This window comes from Arvicola amphibius, chromosome 3 (genome assembly GCF_903992535.2).
Source record: "Arvicola amphibius chromosome 3, mArvAmp1.2, whole genome shotgun sequence".
NCBI classification, from domain to species: Eukaryota; Metazoa; Chordata; class Mammalia; order Rodentia; family Cricetidae; genus Arvicola; species Arvicola amphibius.
Genome location: NC_052049.1, coordinates 98,815,540 through 98,843,081, shown reverse-complemented (window position 1 = coordinate 98,843,081; position 27,542 = coordinate 98,815,540). Strand labels below are relative to the sequence as shown.

Genomic DNA, 27,542 nt, shown 5'->3' with positions numbered 1-27,542 from the left:
CATGCATGCACGTGCCTACATGTATAGAGATTAAATATGTATGCATATCTTTATACATGTCTGTACACAGGTGCATTCAGTAAAATTTTCAAGTTAAAATTTATTTCTTCCTGTGGATAGAAGTTTTCAGAAAAGTTGCAGTACAATGATCTAATATAATGGACTAGGAATTCCGAGAAAGCCTAAGCCATTTTTCATTTCCTAGAAATATCAGCCACCTCACAGTGGCCTGTAAATTATCTACTTAGCACGCTGAGCACTGGCTCACTGCTCAGGAGCACTAATCTATAGAGAGGGAGAGAAAGCAGGCCCTGGGGAGGCATGGTGCGGACCCAGGTCTTTCCCATTAAGAAACGGCTTTTGCCGTTTCACACTTGATAGAGCAGCTTCTTTCCCAGATTCCTTTCTCAGGCCTCTTTTCCTGTGATGGCCGCTTCTTATGTTTATTCACAATCTCTGTTGTCAGCTGGCAGCTTTACACTTCTCAGTCTGATAGCCAGCCAGACGCAAGTTCCTCGGCTGTGTCTGAGAAAGTTCAACATTGCTGCCCTCTGACTGTGTATTTAGGTCACTAACCTTTCCTGTCTTCTATAGGAGAAGAATGAGGAGGAAATGAACTCTGAGGGTGAAGAGCTCCAGCTTCTTCCTCCTATACTTATTGTGAGGTCTGAAATGGCTTACTGGGTATGTATAAGCCTTCTGTGATTTCTGCTTCCATGGTTTAGATCATGGGTCTACATCTCTAAGTCAAGTCATCAAAAGAAGACCTAACCCTCCTTAACACTACAACTATCTAGGGAAAACAGGCAATGGCTTTATAAAACATAATTTTAATAAATCTTTCAGAATTATAGGCAATATATATTTAAGCTTATTTTGTATGTATAAGTATATTGCCTCCATGTATGTCTGTACACCACGTGTGACTGGTACCTGCAGATGCCAGAAGAGGAGATCAGATCCCCTGGGACTGGAGTTACCATCATGTAGGTGCTTGGGATCGAACCTAGGACTTCAGAAGAGCAGCAAGTGCTCTTAACCTTGGAGCAACCACCACTATTTTCTTTTTAATTAAGAATCTATAAATCATAGATTAAGTTAATATATATTAAGAATTCAAGGATCTTAAGCAAAGAACTTCTAGAAACCTTCTGTTGAACTGTAGAGAAGATCTTTCTCAGTCTGACCAGTTCTACACAAGTAAATGTTGAGAACCAATAAGAAGCCTTTAGAAGTGGCTTACAGAAATAAACAATTTAAGAACCAGAAAGGAACTTATCCTATCCAACTTCCTTTTGAAGCAGAGTCCTGCTCTGTAAGTTCAAGGCATGTTGTTGTCTTGTCTGTTGAGTCTAGAAATAGGCATTTATTTTACTTCAGGCATTCATTAGCAATGTGTCCTTAGGGAAGCTTAATCAAAAGCATAAATTTAGTATATTAGAAGTGCTTTTTAAACATTGTCTCCTTGTGAATCTACTCCTTTGTTTTAGATTTATCCTCTGGGTTAACAGTATTAGGGCAAATCTATCTCTAAAGATGGTACATTATAGTTTTAATTCAGTAATTATTCCAGTCTTACTCTCTTCTATAAGCTATATAGACATGACTCTTCTAGCCTCAAAGCTGGGCACCCATCAACCACCTAATGATATCTTGAATGATGGAGAAAAATGAACCACTTCTCATCTTGGCTCCATCCTCTAGATTTCTGCTGCTTCAAGATTCCTTTCTTAAATTAAGAGTACCCAGAACCAAATATGCCTGAGAGGTGACCTGACCTGCTGCATGTTGGGAACAGAGCCTTTTTTGATCTTGATGCTGTCTGTCAGTTGACAGTTTACAACTATGCTGACGTTTGGGCATACACAAGCACTAACTGACACTGCCTTTGCAGTCAACTAAAATCGTTAAGTCCACATATGTACATTAAAAATATTAAAAGCTTGTCATTAAATCTGTAAATGTGCAATATAAACATGTAGGAGTCAGGTATGGTAACACATGTCTGCAGTCCCAGAAAGGAAGGTAGAAGGAGGGGATGTGAAGGCCCAAGCCTATCTGTACCATGTAGAGAGACCCTGTTTCAAAGAAACAAAAAAGAAAAAAAGAAAATTTAAAATTTAGCTTATATGTATGCCATCCAAATTCTATTTTGTGGTCTTAGGTAATTATGCCAACCTTTCAAATATTTTTGAATATTCATTTTGTCATTCCTCTAAGGTTGGGTTGTTTCCAAAATTACTGATGAAAAACACTGAAGAGGGGAAGGGAGGAGCAATTCTCCATCACTAGAAATGGCTTCCCAGGACAAAAGCATCAATTTACCCCACCCCACCCTGAGTGTGTGTGGTGTGTGTGTGTGTGTGTGTGTGTGTGTAAAAACCACTTGAACTAGCCACAAATTACTTAAAAGTGCTAACTGATCCTGGTCAAATATGTTCATCTTTATCTATAGACATATCCTAACCTGTTGAAATCCAGACATATGTTACCATCACTATTTCCTTTCACTGTTCTGTCAAAGAAGTTGCCATAACTAGGCAGGACATGTGCCTACAGAATCCATTCCACCACCTTGGATTCACTGTTTCCTTTCCTGAGTGTTCAGAAAACATTTGAGTCCACAACTCATATCTATATTTTTAAAGGAAAGACATTTGTCCATCTGCAATCCATCCTTAAATGATCATTTCTTACTGACCTTGGATCTCTAGTGGTAAATACAAATTTATCCAGTTTCACAGACTGGACTTATCTATGTTAGGTACATGGATTTGAAACTGGTTAAGCCAATTGTGGTGGTGCATGAAGGGAGCAGTTGCTGAAGGGGATGAGCTGAGGGACTCACAAGTTCCAGGTTAGCCTGAGCTGTATCTACAGCCTGCAAACACAGCTCTGGGGTAGAATGCTTGCTTATCATAATCATGGCCTGGTTCGATTCTCAGTACAAAACCCAAACAGACAAAATACTTTAAAAGCTCTACTATGATTTCCATTTTTATTGTAGCTTTCAATTCTATCTTCATCATGTTCACTCTTATTAGATCATTTTCCTTTTAAAGAAACCAAAACAGAGATTAAAGAGCCTAGAATATAGTCCCATTTGTTTGTTGTGAATGAATAAATGCTTTCTCAATGTAAGCAGCTGATAGTCTAGCATCTATCCCAAGCAATCAGCATGACTCTGAAATCAAGTGCTGGCTCTTTTAAGAAGCCATTCTTTCCTGATTTTTATCAGCCTTAATTTCTTCTACACACTAATGTGCTGGCCATTATTCTCATCAGTGCCATTGCTATTTGGTCTGTATGACTTAGTCTATGTCCTCTCTCTAACTTCCAGTGTTCCTCTAGAATCTGAAATCAATATTGATCTTAGACTCACTTGATGTCGACTCTTCTGTTTTCCCTCATTAGAGTTGTGTGTTTAATTTGATCACATGCTTACTTAACCTCGGATTTGCCACAGCTTTTTCTAAGTGCCAAAAGAATAAGACTTACAACTTGGAGGGCAGGGGTTTGACCTCCTCATTAGGCTGTTTTCTGGAGCATTTAGCATAATAGTGACAAACACATAATAAATGGTCAACTATTTAACTCAATTCTGTTCTAGAACTTTCATGAATACTTCTAGTGCCACTATTTCAATTCCATTGGTTATATAATTCATAAAGCAGTATGCTTTAAAAAAAACCCACTCTTTTTTGTTTCTCTATGAATCCCAGTATCTCTCATCCACTTCTGTTTTTCCCTGTGAGGCAGCTGTTTTCCAGCATTACTTTATCTATTGTCTTTATCTCCTCCTTTGTCCTTGAGAGGCGGTCTCCAGCAAAGCACAGTTCCTGGTATCTGTGATCAGAACCCACCTGAGTTACTTTAGATGCTGGCACCAAACACAAACTAGGTGTGGTGATACACACTTGTAATCCCAGCACTCCGGAGGTAGACGCACAGGGTCAGACCTTCAAGGCTATCCTCAGCTATGTGCTGAATCTGAAGCACTATCTCAAACAAACAAGCAAACAATCCACAAAACAAAAACAGGCAAATATATTATCTAGGCCTTAAGTTTTCTATCTATAGTCTAGTAATTATTAGCAACAGAGCCAGTGTTTCTTCAAGTGTAATTCATTTGTATACAGGTCAGATCTATTGATTTAGTCAGCGACAGTCTTTCAATCACAATCTGGACACACCATTTGAAAGATTCTGTCATTCTATCTGTTATAGTCCTCAACTGACAAGTCAGAATCTCTGTAAAAATCATTCTTGACTTCTTGTCCTCAACCCCACTCCCAACAGTACACATCTAATTGAACTGACTCTACCATCTCCGCATCTCATGGGCCTGCCACCTGCACCATCCTGCTGGCAGTGGCCCAAGCTGAACTTCTCAATGTTTATCTCTTTCACTTTAACTCCTTCCTAGTTTGTCTCATCTCCCTGGCTCCAGCTTTGCCTCTTTCCATTAACTGTCTGCAGCACTGTTAAAGTCATTTTTCCAAGTTACCAAAAATGATCATGTTGTCACGATGTATGTTTGTAAACTGCATCCCATCAAGTGATAGACAGATGCTATGCTCTTCATGAGACTCTGCATGAGTTAGCTCTCATGTCTTGTACATGGTACATCCCGAACCAGTTAGCTCCCGTGAGGACCAGATGGCTTACACTTCCCACTGCTCTGCTTGGTGCTCTGCACCGTCACATCTGCTGTAACGCCCTACTCTTCCAGGTCTGCTTCGATGTCACCTAGTCTGGGAGCCTTCCCTGGGTGCCTCACAGCTGTCTGCTTCATCCTTCTCTGAGTCATGCAGAATTCCTTTAAAAGCCTTTATTTTACATCAGAACTCCTCATTTATAAGTTTGCACCTCCAGTTGGATAACCAACTTCCTCTTGTGGGGACTTGGAGGTCTTTTTAACGCATCTTTAATCACTACATTTGAAACAGAGTAGCTGAGCAGTAGATATCAGTTCATACATGTAGTGGGGAAGCCACAGGTCTTAAGAGTATGACCACAGCACAAAATTAGCTCTGTATAAAGCATATTCCCCAATATTTAAAGAAGAAAACAAGTGGTAAGCTTTTAATTATCCATGCTTCTGGTGGAGGACAATGACAGATTTAAAGTACTGTGGACAAGGTATGGCAGTGTAAACTTGCAATTGCATCACTTTGAGGCTGAGGCAAGAGTGAGGCCAATGTGGGCTACAAAGTAAGACTGCCCCAAAGCACACAGATAAGCCGGCATGGTGGCATTCAGTTGCAATCCTAGAACTTGGGAAGGTGAGACAGAAAGAGTAAGACTTGGAAGCCAGCCTGGGCTACATGGTGAACCCTTGATATGAAAAACAAAACAAAACAGAAACAAAACCCCAAGAGACTATATACAATACAGAAATACTTTGTATTTACATTCCATATGTAGTTACATAAATGTCTGCTCATAAACCTTAGCTTTACATCCCTAATAATGACCCTTTTTAAAGCTAGCAGTCAAATTAAAATGTAGGCTGAACACCAGCTGCAAATGGGTGCTGTCAGGAGTCTGTGATAATAAGTCAGCTGATGGAGAATGAGGAATTTATCATGAATAATCCATGCAATGGGCAAGTCACACATACTTATGCATCCCGCTGGAAGGGACAGGAGGTGAAAGGCAAGAGTTAGTGGCCCAGCCATGCCTTCTTTCTGCACATTATAAATCTCAGAGAAGGGAGACAGCTGCCGGCTGACTGCCTACGCTTGCTTCTGTTGGTTTTCTTGGCAAATGAGCCCTGAGGACAGAAGGGGCTGAAAGTCAAACACATAGGTCTATGATGACTAAGTCAGCCCTGGGTTTTGGGAAGTGCCGTTCATGGATGGAACAACACCAAGCTTCTTCCAACCAATTTTGTGAAATAAGAAAGAAGAAAAGAATGAAGCAGGATGGTGATAGGGTGGGGACACAGACAAAAATCAAAAGCCGGGATCCCTTTCTAACAAATATGACATGGAAAGAAGACACTTATATATCTTGAGTTTTGGGAGAAATAAGATGGAGCAAAGGGTGATCTGCAGACATTCTTCCAGATTTGGGCACTGTGACATCTTTAAGACTTTAATTTGAAAGCGTAGTACATATGTCTAGTGTACCTCTGAAGACAGTCAAGCCTTCCTGCCACCATTTGTTAGGAAGGCACTGCATAACTACAAACACCTCTGGCTGGCTTGACTTCTTAGAAGTTGAATGAACTGAGTTTACGTCTCTGTCTTTTTAAAATAGGAAAAATCTTATACTCTCTTCTTCACAAGATCAAGTGGAAAAAATGAAAAAAAAAATCAATGTTTTTGAAGATGCTGTGCTTATGCATGTGACAGAAAAAATGCCCCCTTTTGATCTTTGTGACAACCACTACGAGACCCAGAGATCAGGACAGCAGAAGACAGTGAGCTTTGTACTTCAGGCCTCAGTTTTCCTCCTTCCCAGCAGGGTCAAGGAAACAAAGACAGAAACAGTAAGCCAGTAGACAGTAAGGAAGTAAGTGAGTAAGTAGTAAAGAGTGACTAACCAGATTGGAGAGAAGCCTGTGGAGTTAGGGATAACATGAAAATTATGTCAGAACCTTCCCAAAGCTTAACCTCTGTATCCTAAACAATGACACTTTCATTTTTGAGACTAGAAGATGCACACTGCCTCTTTCCATCTCCCCAGCCCCATGTGAACTGCAGGTCTGGCTCATTCACAGTCCCTAGGGTTATCCCGAGCCTGCCCTTCTCCGCGGTGTGCAAAGGCAGGGAGGTGGCTAAGAAGGCAAGGGTAATTAAAAGAGCCACCCACTCAGAAGAAAATGGAGTCAGCCGAAGGGGAAAGGGCAGTGAGAGGGTGCAAAGTCCTTAGTACTGGAGCAGCAGGAAGAAAGGCAAGATACAAAGGAAAGAAGAAGCTGTAATTTAGTGGTTGTCCTGACAACCAGAGTCCCTATTGCTCCTAGCAACTTTAACTCACTGGGAGTGCTCCCCTCTTGGTTGAGGGCATGATCACCACTGGAGGGAAGAAGAAAGGACACAGAGGGAGAAGAGTAAGTAATTATGAACTCTTTATTAGAAGGGGAACCTTCATGTGGAAGAGTTAGAGTGTGCACAGGCAGGATGTGGAAGAGAACTCCCTGGGACCCTATTTAAATAAGCAGACACAACAGGGCTTTAAGTTAGGCAAAGAAAATGGCCACAGAGGCTGGAAAAGACCAGCCTTGAGAACAAAGATCAACAGGAGGAGATGTCCACTCGAAAGAAACAGTAGAAATACAGGCAGGGGAACAGGAGAGAAGAAAAAGAACTGGGTGGGGATTCACCTGGGGAAGTTATTTAATAGCACTGGCTTTTGCTTTCCTGTCTTTAGGATGATTTCCAAACCTTCTCAAGTCAAAGGCTATGCTGACACCAAGGAGAGACCCCCAGGATACAAGGACAGCATGGTGGCAGCTCCAGAGTCTCTGATAACCAGCTGTAGTTAGAAAACGTGGGAAGTAATGCATAAAATTCAAGAAGAGAAACCCCAGCGGAGAGAGGAAGGGGCTACCGGGGGCCAGTCTTGACAGGCATTACACAGGGAGTCTCCCTCACAGCCAGGCTTAATTCTCCCAGAGAACTGCAGTCCGCCGGCCCTGACATTAGAATGAGAGTAAAGCATAGTCCTCGAGTCCATATTTCTTCCTTCCCTGCTCCAAAGTCAAGCTTTCTTCCTGTACAGGGCACTTGATGGCAACTCTAAGGACATAGTAAAGATCAGAATGGAGCTGGGGGTTTAGTTCAATGGCAGAGCATTTGCCTAACTCATGGGATGCTTAATCCTCAGCATCTGGGTTAAGGAGGGATAAAAAATGTGCATTAACATTGATTGCTTCTCTAAGGTGAGCTAATAATAGTGAGCCACAGGATCTCAATACCTGGCTGAAAGAAATGAGAAATGTCCATGATTATATCATAGTCTCCTAAGACAGTAGCATCGGGCAGTCTGGCCCCGATGGTCTCTACTTCAGTCAGATGTATCATCATGTACACTAAAGCTTTGGGATCCCAAAGGGCTTGAATGTAGGTGATCTCATAGAGGACCGGCAAAATTCTTCCAATTCGGGTATACAACTGGCTCATTATTACCACATCTCTAGTTTGTTCTGTTCTGAATGCATCAGCCCCAGCACGGAGTTCATAAGGGACAGAACCCACTCAAAAGGGCATCTCTGACAGGCCTGAGCAGAGAAAAATAGCATGCTGAGGACCCATCAGAAGGGAGGGAGGAAAAGGAATGTAGACGAAGAAAGAAACTCAGCTTGTTTATGTCACTGGCACCATGGAGTGGCTTCTGAATTATGGAGCAAGGCTTGGGCATTATCACTAGCTAAGGCAGGAGAACTTCTACTGCAAAATAGTTCTCAAAAACGAATGGGTATTTTTAACCTGCAGCGCCACCTGGTGCCTATAGGGAGAATTCTGGTACTCATTTTTCCAAGTTGCAGATGTGCACTCACCATTCAGAGAGCCAGGTTAAAACCATTCAAAATATGAGATACTTTCTGTTTAAAAGTACAAGTAACGTACTCTATTTAAAAATGTGTCACCATTTGAAATACTACTTAGCTTATATGATGCCTAACTTATAAGGTCCAGCTCCAAACACGTACCTTTCTCTAGTAAGCCTTCCTAAAATTTATTCCATATTAGCTTTCCCCTAAATGACCTATTTAGAGAACAGTTTAGAGAGAGTGAGGTGAAGTGACTTGTTTTCTAAGTCACACAGGTAGTGAGACATATGGCAGGATTTAAATTTGGATCTGTCTGATTCCAATGTCCACAACCATTCTTTCTCTGTAGAGAGGGGGAATAGACAGCATCATAACAGGACATGCTTCCAGACAGGATAAGCTCACTGGGTCCTCACAGTGGGGTCAAGATAGTCAAGGGCACTGTGCTTTTTTGGAAAGTAAAATGGTACCGTTGTGGTAGATGGCCTGAAAGGAAAGCCTCTGTGTGCAGGCACAACCATGGCTCTGGGTATCGGCGCTGCCCAATCCAGCTGGGGACTTCCTGTGAGGGAAGACTGGGGAGATTCTGTTTCTCTGGGTACCTCTTGCCCCCAGCACTGCTGAAGATGCTTGGCATTCTCACTAGTGATGAGCGAGGTACTGGAATAAATAGAACTGCATGTGACCATGCACATCTTCTCATTTGACATAAATCCAGTCGGTGTCTTCTAGGTGTCAGTCAGATGAAGGTGAGGACACAACTCTGAATAGGACAGCCTTTGTCCTCAAGGATCTCACACATTCAAAGCTATTGTCAAAACCTCAGACTCCCAGCTTCCTTCTTATGGTTGCACTTAAGCAACAGCTACCAATAATGTGGCTAGTTAATGAAAGTCTCTTTGAGTTTATGCCTCAGTATTCTGCTTTTCCCCTTCATTTTCTAATGATTGGGCTAAATGACAATTTAAGAACATATAAAATACACAAAAGAACAAACACAATTCACAGGCAGAAGGTATTCGGTTACACATCTATCACAAAGTTAAAGACACATTAAGTAGAGATTCTCATATGTAATAGGATAGGGCATGGTGTCTTTAACATAATGTGAATTTAGAGCAAGTTATATCTCCCCAAATGCAAGGCAGACAATGTATATGGTAGACAAAACTGCTGGGGTCCCTCCTGGCCCAGTCCACAGAGGTCAAGGGCTTCCCTTCAACATTCCTCGTGGAGGAAGCATGACATGAAACATTCCTTCTTCTCAAGGAGACACTATACAATCTGAGCAAAGCTATCACTGCAAAGACAAATAAACAACCCCCAATTTCAGCGCCTTTAGAAACAGCCCAAGTCAATGATACTTGTAGGCTTGAAATAACCTAACACAAGAAAGTGAAGACTTACTTGCTGAAAAGGTTTCGGGGCTCTTCCAAAAGCACATACTTTTTCTAAAGAAGCTGTAGCAGGAAGAAGTCAGGTGTGAGACAAAGACACTGGAGCTGTACTGGAAGGTGTGAAGTCACAGAATAAAGGGACACAGCACATGTGTGGCTGACTCTGAACTGTTTGATATTCTTTCTCCAGTTGTGAACAGGGTGTAGAATGGAAACACTAGGAAGGGATAATCTCTGGCCCAGCAGTGCTTCGAATTAAGTCAGAGCCTGCTGATGGAGACAAGTGTATGTGGTACCATCAGATGCATCTGACCCAGAGACCAGTCTGGGGAAAAGCAAAGACTAGATTTGACTAAGAGTCTGGGACCTAGGTACTGTTTTGTGAGGAAGTTTGCACACAAGAGAGGCAGGCAGTGTGAGTGGAAGGAAGTGCGTAACAATTTCCTCACCTGCAAAATGTGAGCATGCATGCCTATCTTACAGAACTGCACATCAGTGTATATGGTAAATAGGCGCACCTGCTATAGTGAGTATGTAATAATGTCAGCTCCTTCCTGCTGTAATTGCTTGTATCCTTTTGGGGTCAGGCCTTCAGTTTCTCTTAATAACTACTGTCACAAAGGCCTCTTGGGTTGTAACATGCACACACACACTGAGAAAGAAACCTTGAGTGGAGCTCTACCCCAGTAACACCTATAACTCTGAAGTGGCTTAAGAGAACAGCAGGAGGAGTGTTCATATCAGCCATTGCCAATTGTCCTTAGGAGCAAGGCTATCCCACTGGGTAGCCTACACTCCCTAGTAGTCCCATGCTGTCACCACCTTCTGGACTTTCTTGGGAGATGGCATGTTGAACAACACCTTTCCTGAGAGGACTCCATGGCCTAGCATAAGCTTTAGAATTGCATTTAATATTGAATTTCCAGGTTTACTGCTGTTGGATTTCTTCAACCCCCATGTTCGTTTCTTCTTTTTGCTATACTTACTTATGTATTCTTTACTCTCCTCTACTTCCTACCTCACTGAGTTGTTTTTCCCTACTGTGTCAGGTAATTCCATCTCCATATATCCCAGACACATAGACACACACTCATTTTCTCTCTCTCACACACACACTTTAAGAAATCTAGACAAAGATGCCAGGAATGTGTCTGCTGGACTTTTGACATAGGGTCTGATGCCATCTTCGGGGCCATGGGGAGGGCAGAGTCATGGACATGGCATTCACGTACTATGATGCTGGCTTGGCTCCTATTTTTATCGTGGCATGGCTCTGGGCATCTAGGCAGGGAGCTGGTCCAGCTTCTTCTCATTCCTTTACTCTCTACATCAGGGCTCCAAAATAATTTTACCCCTTACCTTGGCTGGGTCTTTCTGCCCCAAGCCTTCTACCATCAATGGGGCACAGTGCATCTCTCCTTCCTTCAAACCCAGACTAGCTCTGAGTACTTTTCCAGTTTCCTAAATCCAGCTCTGATGCATACAGGGAACTGTTGTATTTCTTATGTTTTCAGACACGAGAAGTTTGCACAAGCTGGCTTCATCGTTCCTTGGCTTAGACTGCTATCCTCACTCCCCTTTCCTCCCAAATAAGGAGCTCTCCTCGTTACATAATTGGATGTTCCCAGCACAGAAGCTGACATGAGGTTAGCCACGCATGCGTGCAAGACTTGCCTTTGACTTAACGATACCTTTTTTGGGCAACTAACTTCTCTTGAGCCTCCCTCCCCCTACTCCCTCCACACCATCAACAATCAAGGGAGATTTATAAGCCTGGCACAGATTAGAACTCCTCCGAAGTTGGCTTGGAAGGAGGGGTCACGGGGTTGGATTTACTCTGTCTCCCCTGCCCCGCCTTTGCAGGCTACAGAGAGTGCGCTTACAACTTGGCAGGAGTCCCTGGAGTCCAGGGCAGTTCTGTATATAGGTCTTTTAAGGGAGCAGGGAGAGTAAAGGAAGCTGGAAGTATCAGAAGGAAGCGTGAAGCATGTCTGCTTGGAGACAGCGAGCTGGGGGGTGGAATGTAAGGACATTTTAGGGGGCATGGCACCGACATCTAGGTGGCTATCCTATCCTGGATGCCCAGACTGTACAGTGGTGAGGAAAAGTAAAGCTGCAACAGCAGCTGTCTGTGGCCAGTGACAACCGCCAGGCTTCTTAAAGCACACAAAGGACAGGAACTCAAGCGCTCTGAGGTTTCAGATGGAAATGTGGGAGTTGGTCATGGGGACACTAGATCCTCATACATCATCCCTTGTAGTGGAGTCAGGGTGGGCATGTTGGGTGTGTGTGCTGCTGCTCCAGGAGGGATCCAATTCCCAGCTTCTTTGCTTACCACACAAACACCTTTTTAAAAATAAAGTCCCTGGTCTATCCAGGGAAGAGATGGAGGCTCATATCAGAGGTTCTCCTTGCTCCATGTAGACATGGACATCCAGTTTGGAGTCTATGAATACCTGATAATCTCTCCCAAGGGAACATTCCCCACTCTGAGGAGTGATTTTTGGGGTGATTCTTGACCCTTGAAACCATGGTGCAAAGGTCTTATCCTGAAAGTTAAGAAAATCACTAAAGATTAAAAGTGGAAAAATGTGTTTTAGATTCTGCATATGTTATTTATGAACTTTATGGTTTAATAACTCAAATTCCTTACAAGCCATAGATTTCTCATGTTAGAGGTGGGGATTATAATACCTCTTTCACAGAGCTCTTTAAAGGGATTAAACTATAAAATATTCTCAAAGTGACACATATAATGTCTGAGTGAATTAATCTCTCAATAGACATTAGCCGCATAGTAACTACACTTATGCCAAGAAGATTACCCATTGTGATACTTGGATTCTGAAGTGAGCCCTGTTTCCTTCATATCACCACACATCTGGAGACTTGTTGACGGAAGACTATGGGTCATAAGGGGTCAGATTCCTAAAGTTTTTGGGTGCAGGAAAATGTTCCATTCTTCAAAGGCCATAAACCCTGCCTGCCCCCTTCCTCTTATTAAGAAAGCGTCTAGAACATTATAAAACTAGAACGGATTCTGAGAAACAAATCAAAAACACTACAAAAAGATGGGGAAATGATTAATAGGCCATGAGAGGTCCTTGCGGCCCTTGAACTACCAGTGAAGGAGCAATTTCTCAATCTTAGCACTAGAGGCATTTGGGAAGAGTATGTCATCACTGTGTGTGCACTGGGTAGGGGAAGGAAGGAGTGCAGTGGGGGTGCTCTGTGTAACATAGATGCAAAGCAGCATCAATGGTCTTCACCACCAGATGCCTGCCAGGAGGTGTTTCTACCCTCCACCCTACTGTCTCCAATGTTGCTAAATGTCCCTGGGAACAAAAGAACCCCATTGAGAATCACTGCTTTGGGGAAAATGGATAATCTATATAATATACTATCAGAAGAGGACGAGCAGAGAAGAGGATTCCTCAATTTCAGGGGAAGTGAGAGTGGATGCCATTACAAGCTCCACAGAACAAATGAAATCTGGTCTTCAGTATCTGAAAAATGTTTATTACTATGTCAAACATGAGAGAATGGGGGAGGTCATAATAATGGATAAGAAATCAGCCACAGGAATCTCTAATTCATAAATTTTTCAAGTCACCTGTGAAGCCCAGACAAAGCTAAGATGCAAGTCTGAGTTTCTCTCTCTGTTTAACCATCCTGTAAGCACTATGTCCTAGTAAGAGAAATGCTCACCGCACAAAGGTGAAAAACAGAACATATGCATAGCGACAAAGATTCATACCATACAACAGATTACAGACAAGCCAGAAACCATAAGCCACAGAGAGACAGAAGACACAAGAGAGAAATGGAAAACTGAAGTCTGGGTTCACTCTTGGTCAAATGACTCCAAGGAGAAGTACTTTGATTACTTTTCTTAATGTGACACCAACACATGCTTGGTGACTGAAATAGTCACTAATGTATTTAAATTGACTGCATTTTGGTGCCCTGTGTGAGAAATCTCTAATGTGTTAAACTCATGTGCTAAAACAATCAGACTGAGTTAAAGTACTCTAAGAACACAGGCAATGTCTCTAATTCAGTGTGCTAGATATGTCAGAAATCTTAGAGAATTGGATACATTCAAACTTTGGTCAACGTGGTTACTAAAGGGCTTCTATAGGGGCTTCTTCCCCATACCCCTATATTAAGGAATCTATCTTCTGCTGAGTTCATGGGTTCCTTGGATGTGATATTACACCTTCCTAGTATAGAAACAAGTTTCATGTCCAATTTCTTAGCAAATTGAGGCTCATATGTGACAGAGAGCTCAGCAATCTTACCTTTGAACTAGAGTTCCAAAAATAAGGCGGAAGAACTTCTGCATGCTTTCAGTACACAGCCATTTCCACTGCTCCATTAACAGCAGCAGGATCAGATCCAAGGCCGTGTCGGCTAACTCTGTCTCTGCTCCTGCGGGACAAAGGTATCACAAGTAACCCTTCCTCTTTCAGAGCTTTAGGTAGTAGCCAGGTCTTCTCCAGCTTCATGCCATCATCTTAGAGTTTTGAGATCCCTCTGCACAACATAAATCAAGAAACACGTATCTAGAACACTGCGTTATATGCTCTGTATGGTTTTCCAAATTTTTTATGTTCTGATACTCTGTCTCCTCTCCACAGGATTTTTTAAAAAATCTTATTAACAAGTTTTACACTTAATTATTTTACTTATCTGGCATCGGTTTCCCCTTCCCCTGTCTTTCTCCAAGACACTGACTCCATTCTGCTCTGAACAGGGGCTCACAACTGGTGACTAACTGGAACTGGCAAGGCCTTGTCCCTTCCACTCGCCCCCACAGCGAATGATGGAAAAGAGTGGGCAGATCAGGAAAAAGAGCTTGGCTTCATTCTCCTGCAGAAAACCCATCTCCATTACACAAAGCTGTGGGGTTGGGGTTCAGAAGGCTGTAGCCTGATTCTGAGATAACATGTGGTTCTAGAAAGAGTACCTCACCTCTGGTAAAATGCCATGACATTTACCAATTTTTTTCCTATTTGGAAGATGTGAGGGGCCACAGATGAGCTCATGTTTATGCTCTGCTGGAGTAACCTGAACATCTATTTACTGGACAGGAGCATCTCTTCTCTAAATCTGTGCTGGGCTCCCACATCATGCTGATGTCCCATGATGATTAGGGGAATCCTGGTACTTCTGCTGTGAGAAATTTTATCACTATTATTTTTAATGCTAGTCTATGCTCACTGGAGATCTCTGGAACAGCCTGCGCCAGCTTTCCTCTTCCAAGGGTGTTTCAGAATACAAATCACTTTGGATTGGGGCAGATCTGTTAGAACTGAATCTCACCTTTTTAAAAACTCTGCCTAGTACCTATTTTCCTTTTTCTGTGCTGTATTTCAAGGGGGTATGGGAAATGATGAGTTGTTTTCCATTCATTTGCTCAAAGGTGGGCCCTCCCTCAGGAAACGGCCTCCTCCCTACCATCATCTCCTCGGGAAGAGCATTTGTCTGCAGCTGCCACCCTGTGGTCACATCTAGTCATAGCAGTAAAGATAAAGCAAACAAGGAGCCACAAGGTCCTCTTAAAGAACAAGATAAACTCTCTAACACACAAGCACTAATAATCAAGATAATGCCTCACAAACATGCCTGAAGGCCAATATGACTTAGGTAATTCCTCAGTCAATGGAGGTTTTCCTCTCAGATGACTTTAGCCTGCATCTTGCTGACAATTACAGCTGCACAGGACAGTAGTAAGACCCATCTGTTACATACTTAAATTGAGGTCCACACAGTAGAAGCCAGGTAAGTTGTTCTTGGGCACCTGGGAGTAAATATGAAATTAGTTCTTTCATCCCCTTCTGATTTCCAGATTTTGTGATCATTTAGTCTTTGAGGGGGTCAATATAACTTTCTTCTTTTTAAGTTCTATGTCACAACAACATACTAAAAGCTAGGTTCTGATTCTTCCTCTGTATGGAATGTTAGATCTTCTCCTGGGAAGAAAATGCTCTTCTCTCTTTTTCCCTGGGGAACTAGAAAGCTTCGCCTGCAATGGCAGGAAGTAAAGTAGGACCAGATCTGAGAGAAGATGAATTCTATGTGGTGATTCTGTGGTCTACCCATGTGGAGATGCATGCTATTTGATATTTAGGCATCACTGATACCTGTACAAAGGCAGAAGCTGACAGGTTGTGACAGTCCCTCGGTAGGGAGGGCACAGAGTAAGAACACAACCTAAACTAAATATCCACAATGATGTTAAGGAACCCAAAAAAGGGACAGAGAGAAAGAAAGAGAAAGAGAGAAAGAAACATCAGGAAACTGGTACCACAGACATTGAGGGAGGGAGATGTCTAGAAGAAGACAGTAGCCCCTGTGTCAAAAACAACACACTGATACTATGCATATATTATGCATGCAGATTTTTCCCTGCTGCTCGACTGGCTCTGAGGACCATTTCCATCTTGCCCATCTCTGGCCCTAGCACCTCTAATTTTGGAGGAGTTCAAAACATGGATCTCTTGGCTGAGCACAAGAGAAATGAGAACTACAAAGTCCAACTTCCCTAAGCCCCAGTGCACTTCTCCCTGGATCCTCTTTGAGAAAGCAAAGATCTTGTCACTCACCTGAGTCACTGTTGTTGAGTTCTTGGGCTACTACAGCTGTATCCCGCAAGCAGTTATCCACACATTCTTTGGGGACTTGTTGGGGATCTTTATCTGGGACTTCTGCTGGCTGCATTTCCAGTAACTTTGTCTGCTTCTCAATGAAGGATTCCATCCCAGACATGGACAGGATCTCTGACTCCTGGGGAAACAGTCAGTGGCAAGGATCACCAAGAATGCAGGAGGCAGAATAAATGTAACACCTAGGTTTCTTATCTTCCACCTGCAAAGGTACAATGGGCACAGAGCCCACTGACCCCAGGCCACTTCAGGAAAGTTCTCACTCCTTACGCAAGTTGCAGGTAAAACTAGCCTGCTCTGGGACAATCACTTTTGCACACTGCTGGTCATCTGTTCTCATCTAGAAACTGGTTTTCCTTTTTCTTCTCATCCTATCATGATTATCACAAAGCCATTACCATAGGAAGCCAACTTACCAACTCAGAACTGAGAATTCTAAAGTACTCAGAAGAAACACTGTTAAATAAAATAAAATTTCAAGACCCAGATATCAGCCAAGTCCTTGACCAGGGCACGTGATTCTTATCTGACTTCAGAGAAGCCTCCTACATAATATATCTGCAGAATCAAAACCTCAATTGTGATTCTAGCAGTTCTCTTGGTTTGCTCTTACCGCATTGCCCTCCTGGAGACAGTAGAGAACCCTGTCCTGTGCCTCAGCTATACTCAGTGCAGGAGCAATTTTACTGGAGGAGAACCTCAGTCTGGACCTGACACAGAGACAAAGATAGAATGAGATGCAAGTCAAGATCATAGTGCCTATAAAAGAGTCTGGTAAGTATCGACAACACATTAAAGCAGAAGCATCCATGCTTACTCCAGGAGGGCTTAGTGTGCTCACAACTACCTGGAAGATGGGACCCAGAAATCCCTCAAACAACGTATACCTGGTAATTCTTCAAACAGTGCCATATTTATGCTATTTCTATAGTGCATTTATGAAAGGATTTTTGTCAAGTAAAATAGTGCTTAGTCTGTCATGGCCACATTCCCAGAGCTGTGATGACAGCTTTGCATAAGAATCTGTTGAACAGATTAACAGACAAATATCATAGACTAAAGTTTTTTTGTTACTGTTTTGGTATCTTTTGGAAACAATCACTTGTTTCCCTTATACTCCAAATAAGACTGGACAATCAATTGCAAAGGACAACTTCAATAAATAGGGAATCTTAAACACAGGCATAGTGGTTATTGTTTCATATATGAGCATAGCTGGAAGGCTAAGTATTGAGACTACGGGGATGACTAGACATTAAGAGCACCTATGGTTCTTTCAGCACCCATATCGGGTAGCTCATAGTTGCCTATGACTCCAGTTCTGGGGATCTGATATCCTTTTCTGATCTCTGTGGGTACTAGCACAAACACACACACACACACACACACAAATAAAAATAAGTAAATCTTTTTATTTTAAAGCCTGCTGTAAAGATAGCATTGCTGGCATAAAGATGAAGATAACCAGTCAGATACATATTCATTTAAATTCTCTCTCCCCCTCTCTCTCTCTCTCTCTCTCTCTCTCTCTCTCTCTCTCTCTCTCATTCTAATGAACCACATTCACACAATGTTTTCAGTTAGAGTTAGGGTGCATGTGTTGTTTTTGCCATTCCACATGCTGGCGTGGAGTGTTTCCAGGGACTAGCTGGGACATTAATGCGGCAAGAGCAGCAGCAGTCCACCAGCTACTAAAATACATCCTGCAGGATTCCGTTCTAGTCCTTTCCTAATTACTGCTAGAGTAAATATTCTCTGAGCCAAAGTTTCCAGAAATGATGGCAAACAAATCAATTGTAACCCTTAATTTAATTCTTACTAGGAAAGAAATACCTCAATTTCTACAAAAAGAAGAGTATTCTGCCTTTAGTTTTCCCTTCTAGTCAACAACTCCCAGTGAGTGGGCCCAGGGTTCCTTGGACAGGAGCAAACACTCAGCAGTACTGCCTACTCAGACTCTCTGGGTAAAGCACTGTGGAACCCAGCCTTTGGCCTGGCTAAGCTGATGGGTACCGTGTACCTCCTCTCTTCTAGGGTTTGAGAATGGAATGGGGCGTTGACACCTGAGGACAGGGGCCCTGAACCACTGAAGGGCTTCTCACTTGCTAGCCTTCTTGCCTTCTGTCTGGGGCTTGCTTTCATTCTCGGCTTCACTCAGCTCCTCTGTGGGGCTCTGGGGTTCCGAGCGAGGAAATGCTGTCTTCAAGGTGTCCACAATCGCACTCACCACCATCTGCAGGGTTGGGGGTACAGGGCCATTATGACTATGCACATTCCTGATGGGCAGTGAAGAAGAACAGAGCGGTTATCTCCCTGTGCTTCATACCAAAGGATGAAGGATGCAGCCATCCACAGAGCCTTTGAGAAAACTGGACAACAGCCAGTGACAAGAAGTCTTTTTCTCCCTGTCTAGAACAATCTTTTCTTCCGAGTAAGACAAACAATACCACGGACAAGAAGCCAAAAGCAAAACAGGGAGAAATAAAAACTCAAGCAAGTTCTTCACACTAGAGAACACTTTCAGTTAATATTTTTTTTTTTTACATTAAAAGGTGATTCCTAGCTTCCAAACTGACAATACCATCACCAAAGTGTGACTCAGTGGAAATTACAAAGACATGTGAGGGAAAAAATGAAGATGATAAGAAGAAAAGAGAAAATCCAGTGTAGCAGCTTAAATAATATAAACATGTTGCAAGGATTCATAGAGAAATAAGTTGGGTTTATAGTCAAATCAAACAATTCTCTTCTTTAGGTACAGAAAGAATAAAAATCTCACAGGCTGGCAGTTAAGTTATATGGAATTGCTATAAAGAAAAAAACCTATCTGTGAAAAGTAAGACTCATCTAAAGTTTTTCAGAGTAAGTTGACATGCATATATTTGCTATTAAAGGAAGTGTACAAAGGAGAACTATCAGGGAATGGAAGTAAGCAATGGTAATGAATGCCCCACAGGAGCACAGCCTGTACAGCCAAGACACACTGGACAACCAGCAAGACCCAGGGAACACCAGGAAAAACAAACCAGGAAGGGAACAGAGGATGGAACAGCATGAACATAAATAATACTGCTTATAAAACACACCTTGCAGGCTGGGGAGATGGTTCAGTGGGCAAAGTCCTTACTCATGAGAACCCAAGCTCAGACTCCTAAGTACCTATATAAAAACTGGGTGTCATGATGTATATCTGTAACTCCAGTGCTGGTGGTCTGGAGGCAGACCGCACAAGCTTGCTAGCCAGCCAGTCTAGCTAGAAGAGAAATTCAGGTTTAGTGAGAAACCTTGTCTCATATATATATATGAAGGAAGACATTCCATGTTCTCCACACACATGCATGGGTGAATACACTGGTGTGCATATGCATACACATGAAATTTAATTGTCTTTCCTGTCTCAGGATTGTAATTGAGGGGAGGGCCTTTATCCGTGCCCTCCTCTTTGGCCTTACTGAAAATTAGCACAGTGCCTTGCTCAAAATTGTCAGTCTGGCTGAATGTGACGGCATTTGTCTGTAATCCAAGCATTTGGGAGGCTAAGGAGGAAGAGTCTGACACCAATTGGACTATACTGGTAGTTCCAGGCCAGACTAGGGTACAGTGAGATCCTGTCTCAACAAGCCCAAAACAAAGAAACAGGCAATAACAAAGCAATTTCCGCATAAGGAAATAAGGAAAGAATCAACGAACACATCTGCTCAGAACTCCAGGGGTTTTACCTACTTGATCCCTTCTAGTTTGGTTCTTCCCCATAATAAAGAATGTTCCCTAATATCTACCACATGAAAATCCAGCCAGAATCAGGAGGCACACCTCCTACAAAGAATCAAGTTTGCTTATAAAATTGCTGATGATATCAACTGAGGCTCCAGTGTACTGTATTCCCCAAGTATGCTTCCCCTACCATCTATACAGGTGCTAAGACGCCCTCTTGAAGAATGTATGGTTCTCTGTACATTCTGTTCTCCAGCAGAGGATCACTACACCAATCCAAATCCAGACTAACATCCTGGCTTAGAGCTCTCTGCTGAGTACCCAATAATGTGAATATAACTAATCTCTCCAAAGAGAGCCTCCTGCCATCGTCAGAGGTTCCATTAGAACAAGACTGCAATAACTCCTGGTGGTACATATGCACATAGCGTGAGGGTACTGTCTTCTAACCATTGCTCACCGCAACTCAGCTACTCAATGATCCAGCCCGTATTTAGCAACAGGTCTTGAAAATTTTAGTCCCTGTTCTACTGACCCTCTATGCTTCCTCTACCTATGCCCTTCTTATTTTCCCAGCATGGTCTCCAGTCTAATAAACACGTCACACTTGCAGACAGGAAGGATGCTGAGCACAGTAGCTCTGCTGTTACCTTGTCTATTCTAGAGACCATGAATGGCTTTTTGACAAAGGCGATCCGAGCATCTGTATTCAGTGCAAGGAACTCCTGCACCTCCTCGCTGTTGGCAATTTCAGGAATGGCACAGAGTTGCTGCAAAAGACAAATATTTCAGAAGAAACCCCAGGCCCCAGATCTCACCACTTTGGGTTGGATGTTTAGGGTCAGAATGTGAGTCGAGCCAGAGGATCCGATGCTGACCTTCAGGAAGGACTCCAGGAGGCTCTTCCGGGCCTCTACTCTGTCACTATCCATGTTTCCAAATGGAAGATCTGGAAAGAGCTTCTTTGGACCCTTAATATCTTCAAAACAAACAACAAATTCATCTAGTTAGCATTCATGCAGAGGTATTCCATATAAATAGACAGAATCACTGAATATATTTCACTAGGCTTTGTATCTAGATTTTTGTTAATTTGGGGACTTCCAACTGTTCCCATGGTTGTGATGTAACAATCTACTCTCATTAGTGTGAAGAGAGCACATAATGCCGTGGTTATAAGGCAGGTCCAAATGGCCCAAATTTAAGTTCTAGCTCCAATTCCTGCTATAATAAACTCAGGCAAGCCACATGATCTGCAACTGTTGCTTTTCTGTAAGAAGGAATGATAGAATCTACCTCATGAGTGGTTATAGGATGACATGAGCTAACACATGTGAAGTATGTAGAAGAGAACCCGACACAGTTCTGAAGCCTGTCCTAGCATTAGCTATGTTATATTCAACCTATCATTTACTTAGGTGATCATTAGCATCTAGAACAATAACAACGGAAACAAAGTAGCCAGTTCCTAGCTTATTTGTAATTAAATTTTATTATATTTTAAACACTCCTCTGTGCCTTGGATGTGTCAAACTGCACACAAAAGGCTTAGTTGTTAAAGAAAGGGATTTCTGGGTTATTTAAGATGGGTAATCCGCAGACCTGGAAAAGCTAGTCAGCTTAAATGATTCTGTGAGCATGGGAAGAAATGTGGCTACTTCTTTTTAAGTGTAAACTACGTGGGGACAGTAGAATAAAGCATGTAACCAAGGACAACCTCAGTAAGGATGCCATCACAGCTGTCCAGCTCTAAACCCCACAATCTCTCAAGCAAACTCGGGGGCAAGACACTCTCAACACTGTTCTCCTCCCCACAAACCCAGTGGCCACCAAGCATGCAGATCAGAGTGGCCAGATGTGATATGCAAGCTGGCATTTGGGGCTTAGGGAACTTCTGACTTTTGATAAACTTTCGTAGATCTGGTTTCTCCTCCAGGCGGGTCTGCAGATTCAAGAACTCCCGGTAGCGGCGGTTCACGGTGTGGTAGGCCAGCTGCTGTAGGCCACTGCTGTTCTCACCATTAAGGGCTGTCTCATACTGTGGAAGGAACAGAATTATCAATGAAACCAGGGAGGCTTGGGAAATTATTCAATGGTCACAGTGGAACACTAGTAAAGGGAGAAGGCTGCTCCTTTATGCTGCTGAGCCTTCTGCGTCTGACCGCCACCCTCAGTTGTAACTAAGGACCCAAACTCCAAGGTGGTTGAATGAGCTGTACTTCCGGCACCCTTTGTTTGGTCAGAAATACTTTTCACTGTTCCTTCAATTATTTTTATCCAAAACTTTTCACCCCCAAAGTAGCTATGTAACGTTTTTAAATCCTAAAGACATTATAAAACAGAAGTCATAATACCTTCAAAAGGGACTACTGCTAAATTACAGGAGTGACCTCATCAGGAGCAAATCACTTTGCCATTACATCTAGCCACTAATGCTCTATACTAGTTTGGGGAAAGAACCAACAAACCCAAACAACAGATAACCATAAGTCATGTCTTTGCCTGAAATGTTTTCTTTTTTGTTGCCTTGAGCAGATTAATCTTTCTAATTGTTATCCCTGGAGTTGAACTAAAATTCTTTGTCTTAGGTATATATTAGCTGTATCATTAGATGTCCCATGATTACTGAAATGTCCTGAGTTAGTCTGCTGCCTTCATGCGTCACATGGGAGAGACGACACACACAGCACACGCCTAGGAAAGGAAGCACCTGAGCACAGGGGAAGCTATGACACAGGGGAAGATTCTGTGACAAAGGAGTTAAGATGCAGAGCTGCTGTGAGCCTGTGCTTGTTCCTAGCAGAAACTGATTATTCTCTGGCTGAAATATTATAGGATGGCAAGTGATTTAAAACAAAACCAAAAACGATCTCCTATCTCCTCGTTGAAAGTTCTTGAGCTGGTGTTTGAACATTTTGAGAGCCAGAGAGAACGAGAAATCCACTACAGCTGAGGTGAGCAAGGAAGTCTTGGAAGTCAAGTACTGAGAAGAAAAGAACAGGCAGAATTCAGGACAGAGCTTCCAAGCTTGGGGCACCTGGGAGCTAGGATGCTTTCTGTGGAATAGTCTGCCCTTGGGGACAACTTGAATTTTCTGGTAATAAGGAAAAACTGTTCTCTGCTATTAGTCCATGAACATGTCATAAGTAGAAGATGAAATAGCCAGAATCTAGTATTGCTATGTGAGCACGGGGCATGCCAGAGGGACACCTAGAATTAGGAACAACACGGTAGGTAAATTGTTCAAGTTATGCTACTGGTTGACAGTTGCCAGTTACTCATGACCAGATGTCTGTGTTTCCAAATGATACCTGTTTTATAAAGACCATGTGACTGATATCATTGCAATGAGTGCAAAGGTGCATCTAATTAGGTTCACTGTCTTAACTTTAAAATGTCATGTGACTTTTAAAATGCCAGGTCATCCTGCAGCTCATTCAGCAGGCCCTGCCCACTTCATTGGCTTGGATTTTCCCAGGAGTGTGTCTAGTCCTGTATGGTGGTGGTGCTTGGACACCAGTACAAAGCTGGTGAGCTCCACAGAAATTCCAGAAGGTGGGTAAAGTCAACACAGAGCCTCCTGCCAAGAAACTTTCTAAACTTGTTCCTCCTAATTTCTTTCTTTACAAAATACTAATATCTTTTGCATTATTATAGGAAGGTAGAACAAATATTTACATCAGAAGGTGGCAGGTTCCTTATTCCTGAGATATTAGGCACAGACTTGGGAACGACTATGCAGAGAAGATATGAGGAAAGTTGACTAGAGTCACAGATGTCCCCTTAAGCCAGCCTGTAAACCAATGTGTTGACTGAAAACTTTCATTTAAAAAACAAACATGGGGGAATGGAGAAGAACCCTTGCTGCTCTTGCAGAGAACCAGGGTTTGGTTCCCAGCACCCACATGGCAATTTACATTTTGTTTGTAACTCCAATTTTAGGGGATCTGGACCCCTCTTCTTGCCTCCACAGGCATCAGGTACACAATGCATTTACATACATGCAGGCAAAATACACACATGAAATAAAAATAAGTAAATCTTTTTTAAAAAAATGTAGAATCTTGGGATGCATTCTTAGAAATTCTCATTCAGAATCTGTCTGCCTATCAGAATCAATTTATTTAAAAAGGAGCCCAGGTGATTCAGAGGTGAAACCAGGTTGGAGAACCAACAAAAAATCTGACCTGCAGTACTCTAACACTGAGCTTCCAGGACTGTTTGTACGGCTATGGAGTAAGAGCCTGCTCTGCCTTCCAACTTCGCCATACGCCAGCCACACACGTGTTTAATTAAACACAGGCTACTCTCATCTGCCCTTGCAGCATTCTGTTTACCGACCCGCCTTCACACAGTCGTTCCCAGAGTGAATGACCACAGCTGTAGTCGTGTTACCTTCACAGTGTACAGCGTGTATGGGTGGAATCCAGTACCACTGTGCTCTCGGGCGGTGATGGTGCCAGTGATTCGAAGGTTCTGGATGACAACTGGGCCATCGGGACTGCTCAGGGGCTCAAAGCTGAAGGTGGCTGAGCTGAGAGGACCAGGGGGAGAGGAGGAAAGTGGAACTGGTGGCAGGGTAGGATCAAGGGAGCTCACACCACTGGTGAGATCCTTTTCCAAGCATGAAGGTCGTGGGGGGCAGGATTTTTCTGGCTCCTCTAACAAAGTCGTGAGAGAGGTGACATCTCCTTGCTCTACCTCCTTGTCTGCTGTGTCAATCTGGATGTCTGGGCAGTTCAGCATGGAGACCAGTAGGCCCGTGTCTGTTTCTGTTCCTGGAGCTTCCTCAGCTTCAGATCCTTCCATACCTTCAGATCCCTCACCATCCTTAGGCTCCAGAGCCCGGGAATCCTCTAGTGCACACAGAGCATCCTGAATCCTGTCAGAGAGGAAGTTGCCTGGGGTCATTAGCATGATGGTTTCTTTGCCCAGTTCAGACAGTGGTGACTCCAGCTCCGAGTCTTCGCATAAGAACAAGGGGCCTCGAATATCCGGCTGTAGAAAATGGGATGAGTTATTTCCTATTCTTCTTTCTTCAAGCATCCCAGACAAATCTCCCTCTGCAGCTTCATGACCTTCTTCGACCTCTGGGTAGGGGGCTGGCTCGCTGCAAGTTATGTGTACTGGAGAAGGTGCTTTCCCTGTGGGCAGACTCTCTACTTCAACAACCAGTGGCAGAGAGGTGGGCACTGACGGCTGCTCTAGGACACTGGCTGAGCCCATGGGTTTGGTTCCTTGGGCTGCATCATGTCTATACTTGGAAAAGATACTCACAAGTATAAGGTGGATCCAGTCGGGATCTGATAGCTTACTGATCAGTGGTAAGATCACATTGCAAGTGATGAGTTCGACTACTACATGGCGTCCAGTCCTAGTCTCCAGGTGGGGCTTAGGCACTAACTCTTTAAGCAACAAATTCACAATGCCACGTGCATAAGTGACCTCAGTGGTAGGACTGTGCAGGGCAGGATGGGGAGGAGTAGCCTGGCAGTAAGCATCCCACAGCTGGGAGGGCTGAACTGAACAGCTCTGCTCCCTGGCAGCGGCCTCCTTTGCCTGAATATAGCTCTGCAGGTGACAACCACAGAGAGTGAGAACCCTCTGTGTAAGAGCATGGCTGTCCGCTATGCTCATCCGCCTTCGAAGCTCCTGAACCAACCCCTTCATGGCTGCCTCCATCTCCGCCTCGAATGCTGGCTCCTGGCTCACTGAACGATACCAGGATAACACAAAATCTCGGATTATCATCTGGATGGTGCAGTTAATCTCCTGTTCCAGCTGCCTTTCTGCCTCGGGGCACGGAGGACAGGGGGTGACTGTGATGAATCGTTCCAGGTGCAATTGACCTGAAGCCCCTGCAACGGCGCTGGCGCCCAGCCAGCCTCCCAGCACCACCAACGATGCGCACAGAAGGATCAGAAGCCACATATTGACCAGAAGGTGGATGACAAGTAGCCAGCCCAGCAAGACCCCCACAACCATCAGCTTCCGGCTACTCCACAGATTACCGAAGCCACAGCTGGACTCCGGGGTAGTCTCTTGGGTAGGGGACACTGTTTCTGCCTTCATGGCTCAAAGAACAGATGGTTTCCACAGATGACAGCCACCTATTTCACTCTGGTGACAGGACTGAGAGCATGAACTGTCCCAGAAATGAACAAGTGCGGGTGCTACTGAGTGAACTCCGCACCCTCGGCACTATAGGCACTGCAAAGCGACGGAGACAGCCCTGCTTCTCCCGCTCGCTTCTGTCAACAGAGCCCACCGAGTAGTCTCTTCCCATCGAGGTGAGGAGAACCTGACCGCCTTCATCACGGCCCAGGCGGAGAGTCTCTTCGCGGCCCCGCGCGGCCCACGGACACTTACGAACGCCGAAGCGGCCGGCAGATCGGGTCACATGTCGCCGGGGGTCGCGTGCCCGGACTGAGCCCCTGTCCGGAGCGGACTCATCGGGGGTTCCTTCCGACTGCCGCGGTCAGCAGCCACAGCCAGCCCCGGCAGCCCGAGCAACTGCTTTTCGCAGCCCCAAAGCGGTCAAAGCTGCCGGCCGGCCGCCAGCCGGCGACAGCTTCCGGGTCGTGGCCTGAGGGAGCGGGGTACGCTGGGAGAGCGGCTCGGTGGATGCGCGCTACCTGCGCCCCCTGCTGGTGAGGAGCCGTGGTGCCGGCGGGCGCGCACGGGAGTCCGCTGGCCTGAGACCCAGAGCCTGTGTTCACCCAGCGCCAAAGATGCCAGAAGTCTTCAGAACTCGCCCAGGCTCTGTATAGTGTTGTGTGTAAATACCCCTAGCCGCTGAGGTAAACTTTCACTAATCCAATTTGTTTTAATTCCCTGGGACGCATATTTTTAGTAGCTTCATGGATTTTTGACCTTCTCCCTGCTTCCTCCAGAAATTATTACTTTCGCCCGCTCCTATCATACACACCGTCCTTAAGTCCTTAAGAGCCTCATTTGTTCTCCGGAGTTGTAAAAGGTAAATATCAAGTCATATTTGTGATGTGGAGTAGGTTTCTAGTGAGCATTTCCTATGTTCAGTTATTGGATTGGAGAATGGGTCCTTGTGGATCTTGCAGTTAATTGGGGAAATGAGTTTGTTTGACATAAATGGATTTTCAGTAAAGCCAGTCTGTATGGGACATGGTGAAAGGCAAAATCCTGAGTGTGTTCAGGAGCAATTTCAGAGAATCGCAGTAGTTAAAGGGAGCCTGTGGAGAAAATAGCCTTTGTACTGAATCTTGAAAGAAGAGAATTTTCATT

At 43.8% G+C, this 27,542-nt stretch overlaps 1 protein-coding gene across 2 annotated transcripts in view; it reads right to left on the bottom strand.

The window, feature by feature from the left end:
- Snx19 (sorting nexin 19) overlaps positions 1–26,851 on the bottom strand; it is a 37,107-nt gene extending 10,256 nt beyond the window's left edge. Inside the window, exons 1-8 of one of the 2 annotated variants that reach the window (XM_038322687.1) lie at positions 24,678–26,851; positions 22,182–22,320; positions 21,161–21,261; positions 20,933–21,052; positions 18,671–18,801; positions 17,182–17,278; positions 16,509–16,689; positions 14,202–14,331 (exon numbers count right to left, since the gene is read on the bottom strand). In XM_038322687.1, coding sequence (XP_038178615.1) covers positions 14,202–14,331; positions 16,509–16,689; positions 17,182–17,278; positions 18,671–18,801; positions 20,933–21,052; positions 21,161–21,261; positions 22,182–22,320; positions 24,678–26,354 — 2,576 coding nt within the window. In that variant the 5' untranslated portion in view covers positions 26,355–26,851. Of the gene's footprint in view, positions 1–14,201; positions 14,332–16,508; positions 16,690–17,181; positions 17,279–18,670; positions 18,802–20,932; positions 21,053–21,100; positions 21,262–22,181; positions 22,321–24,677 lie in introns of both variants that reach the window. The other variant, XM_038322688.1, reaches the window with a different exon arrangement.
- Between the last annotated feature and the right edge of the window lie 691 nt (positions 26,852–27,542).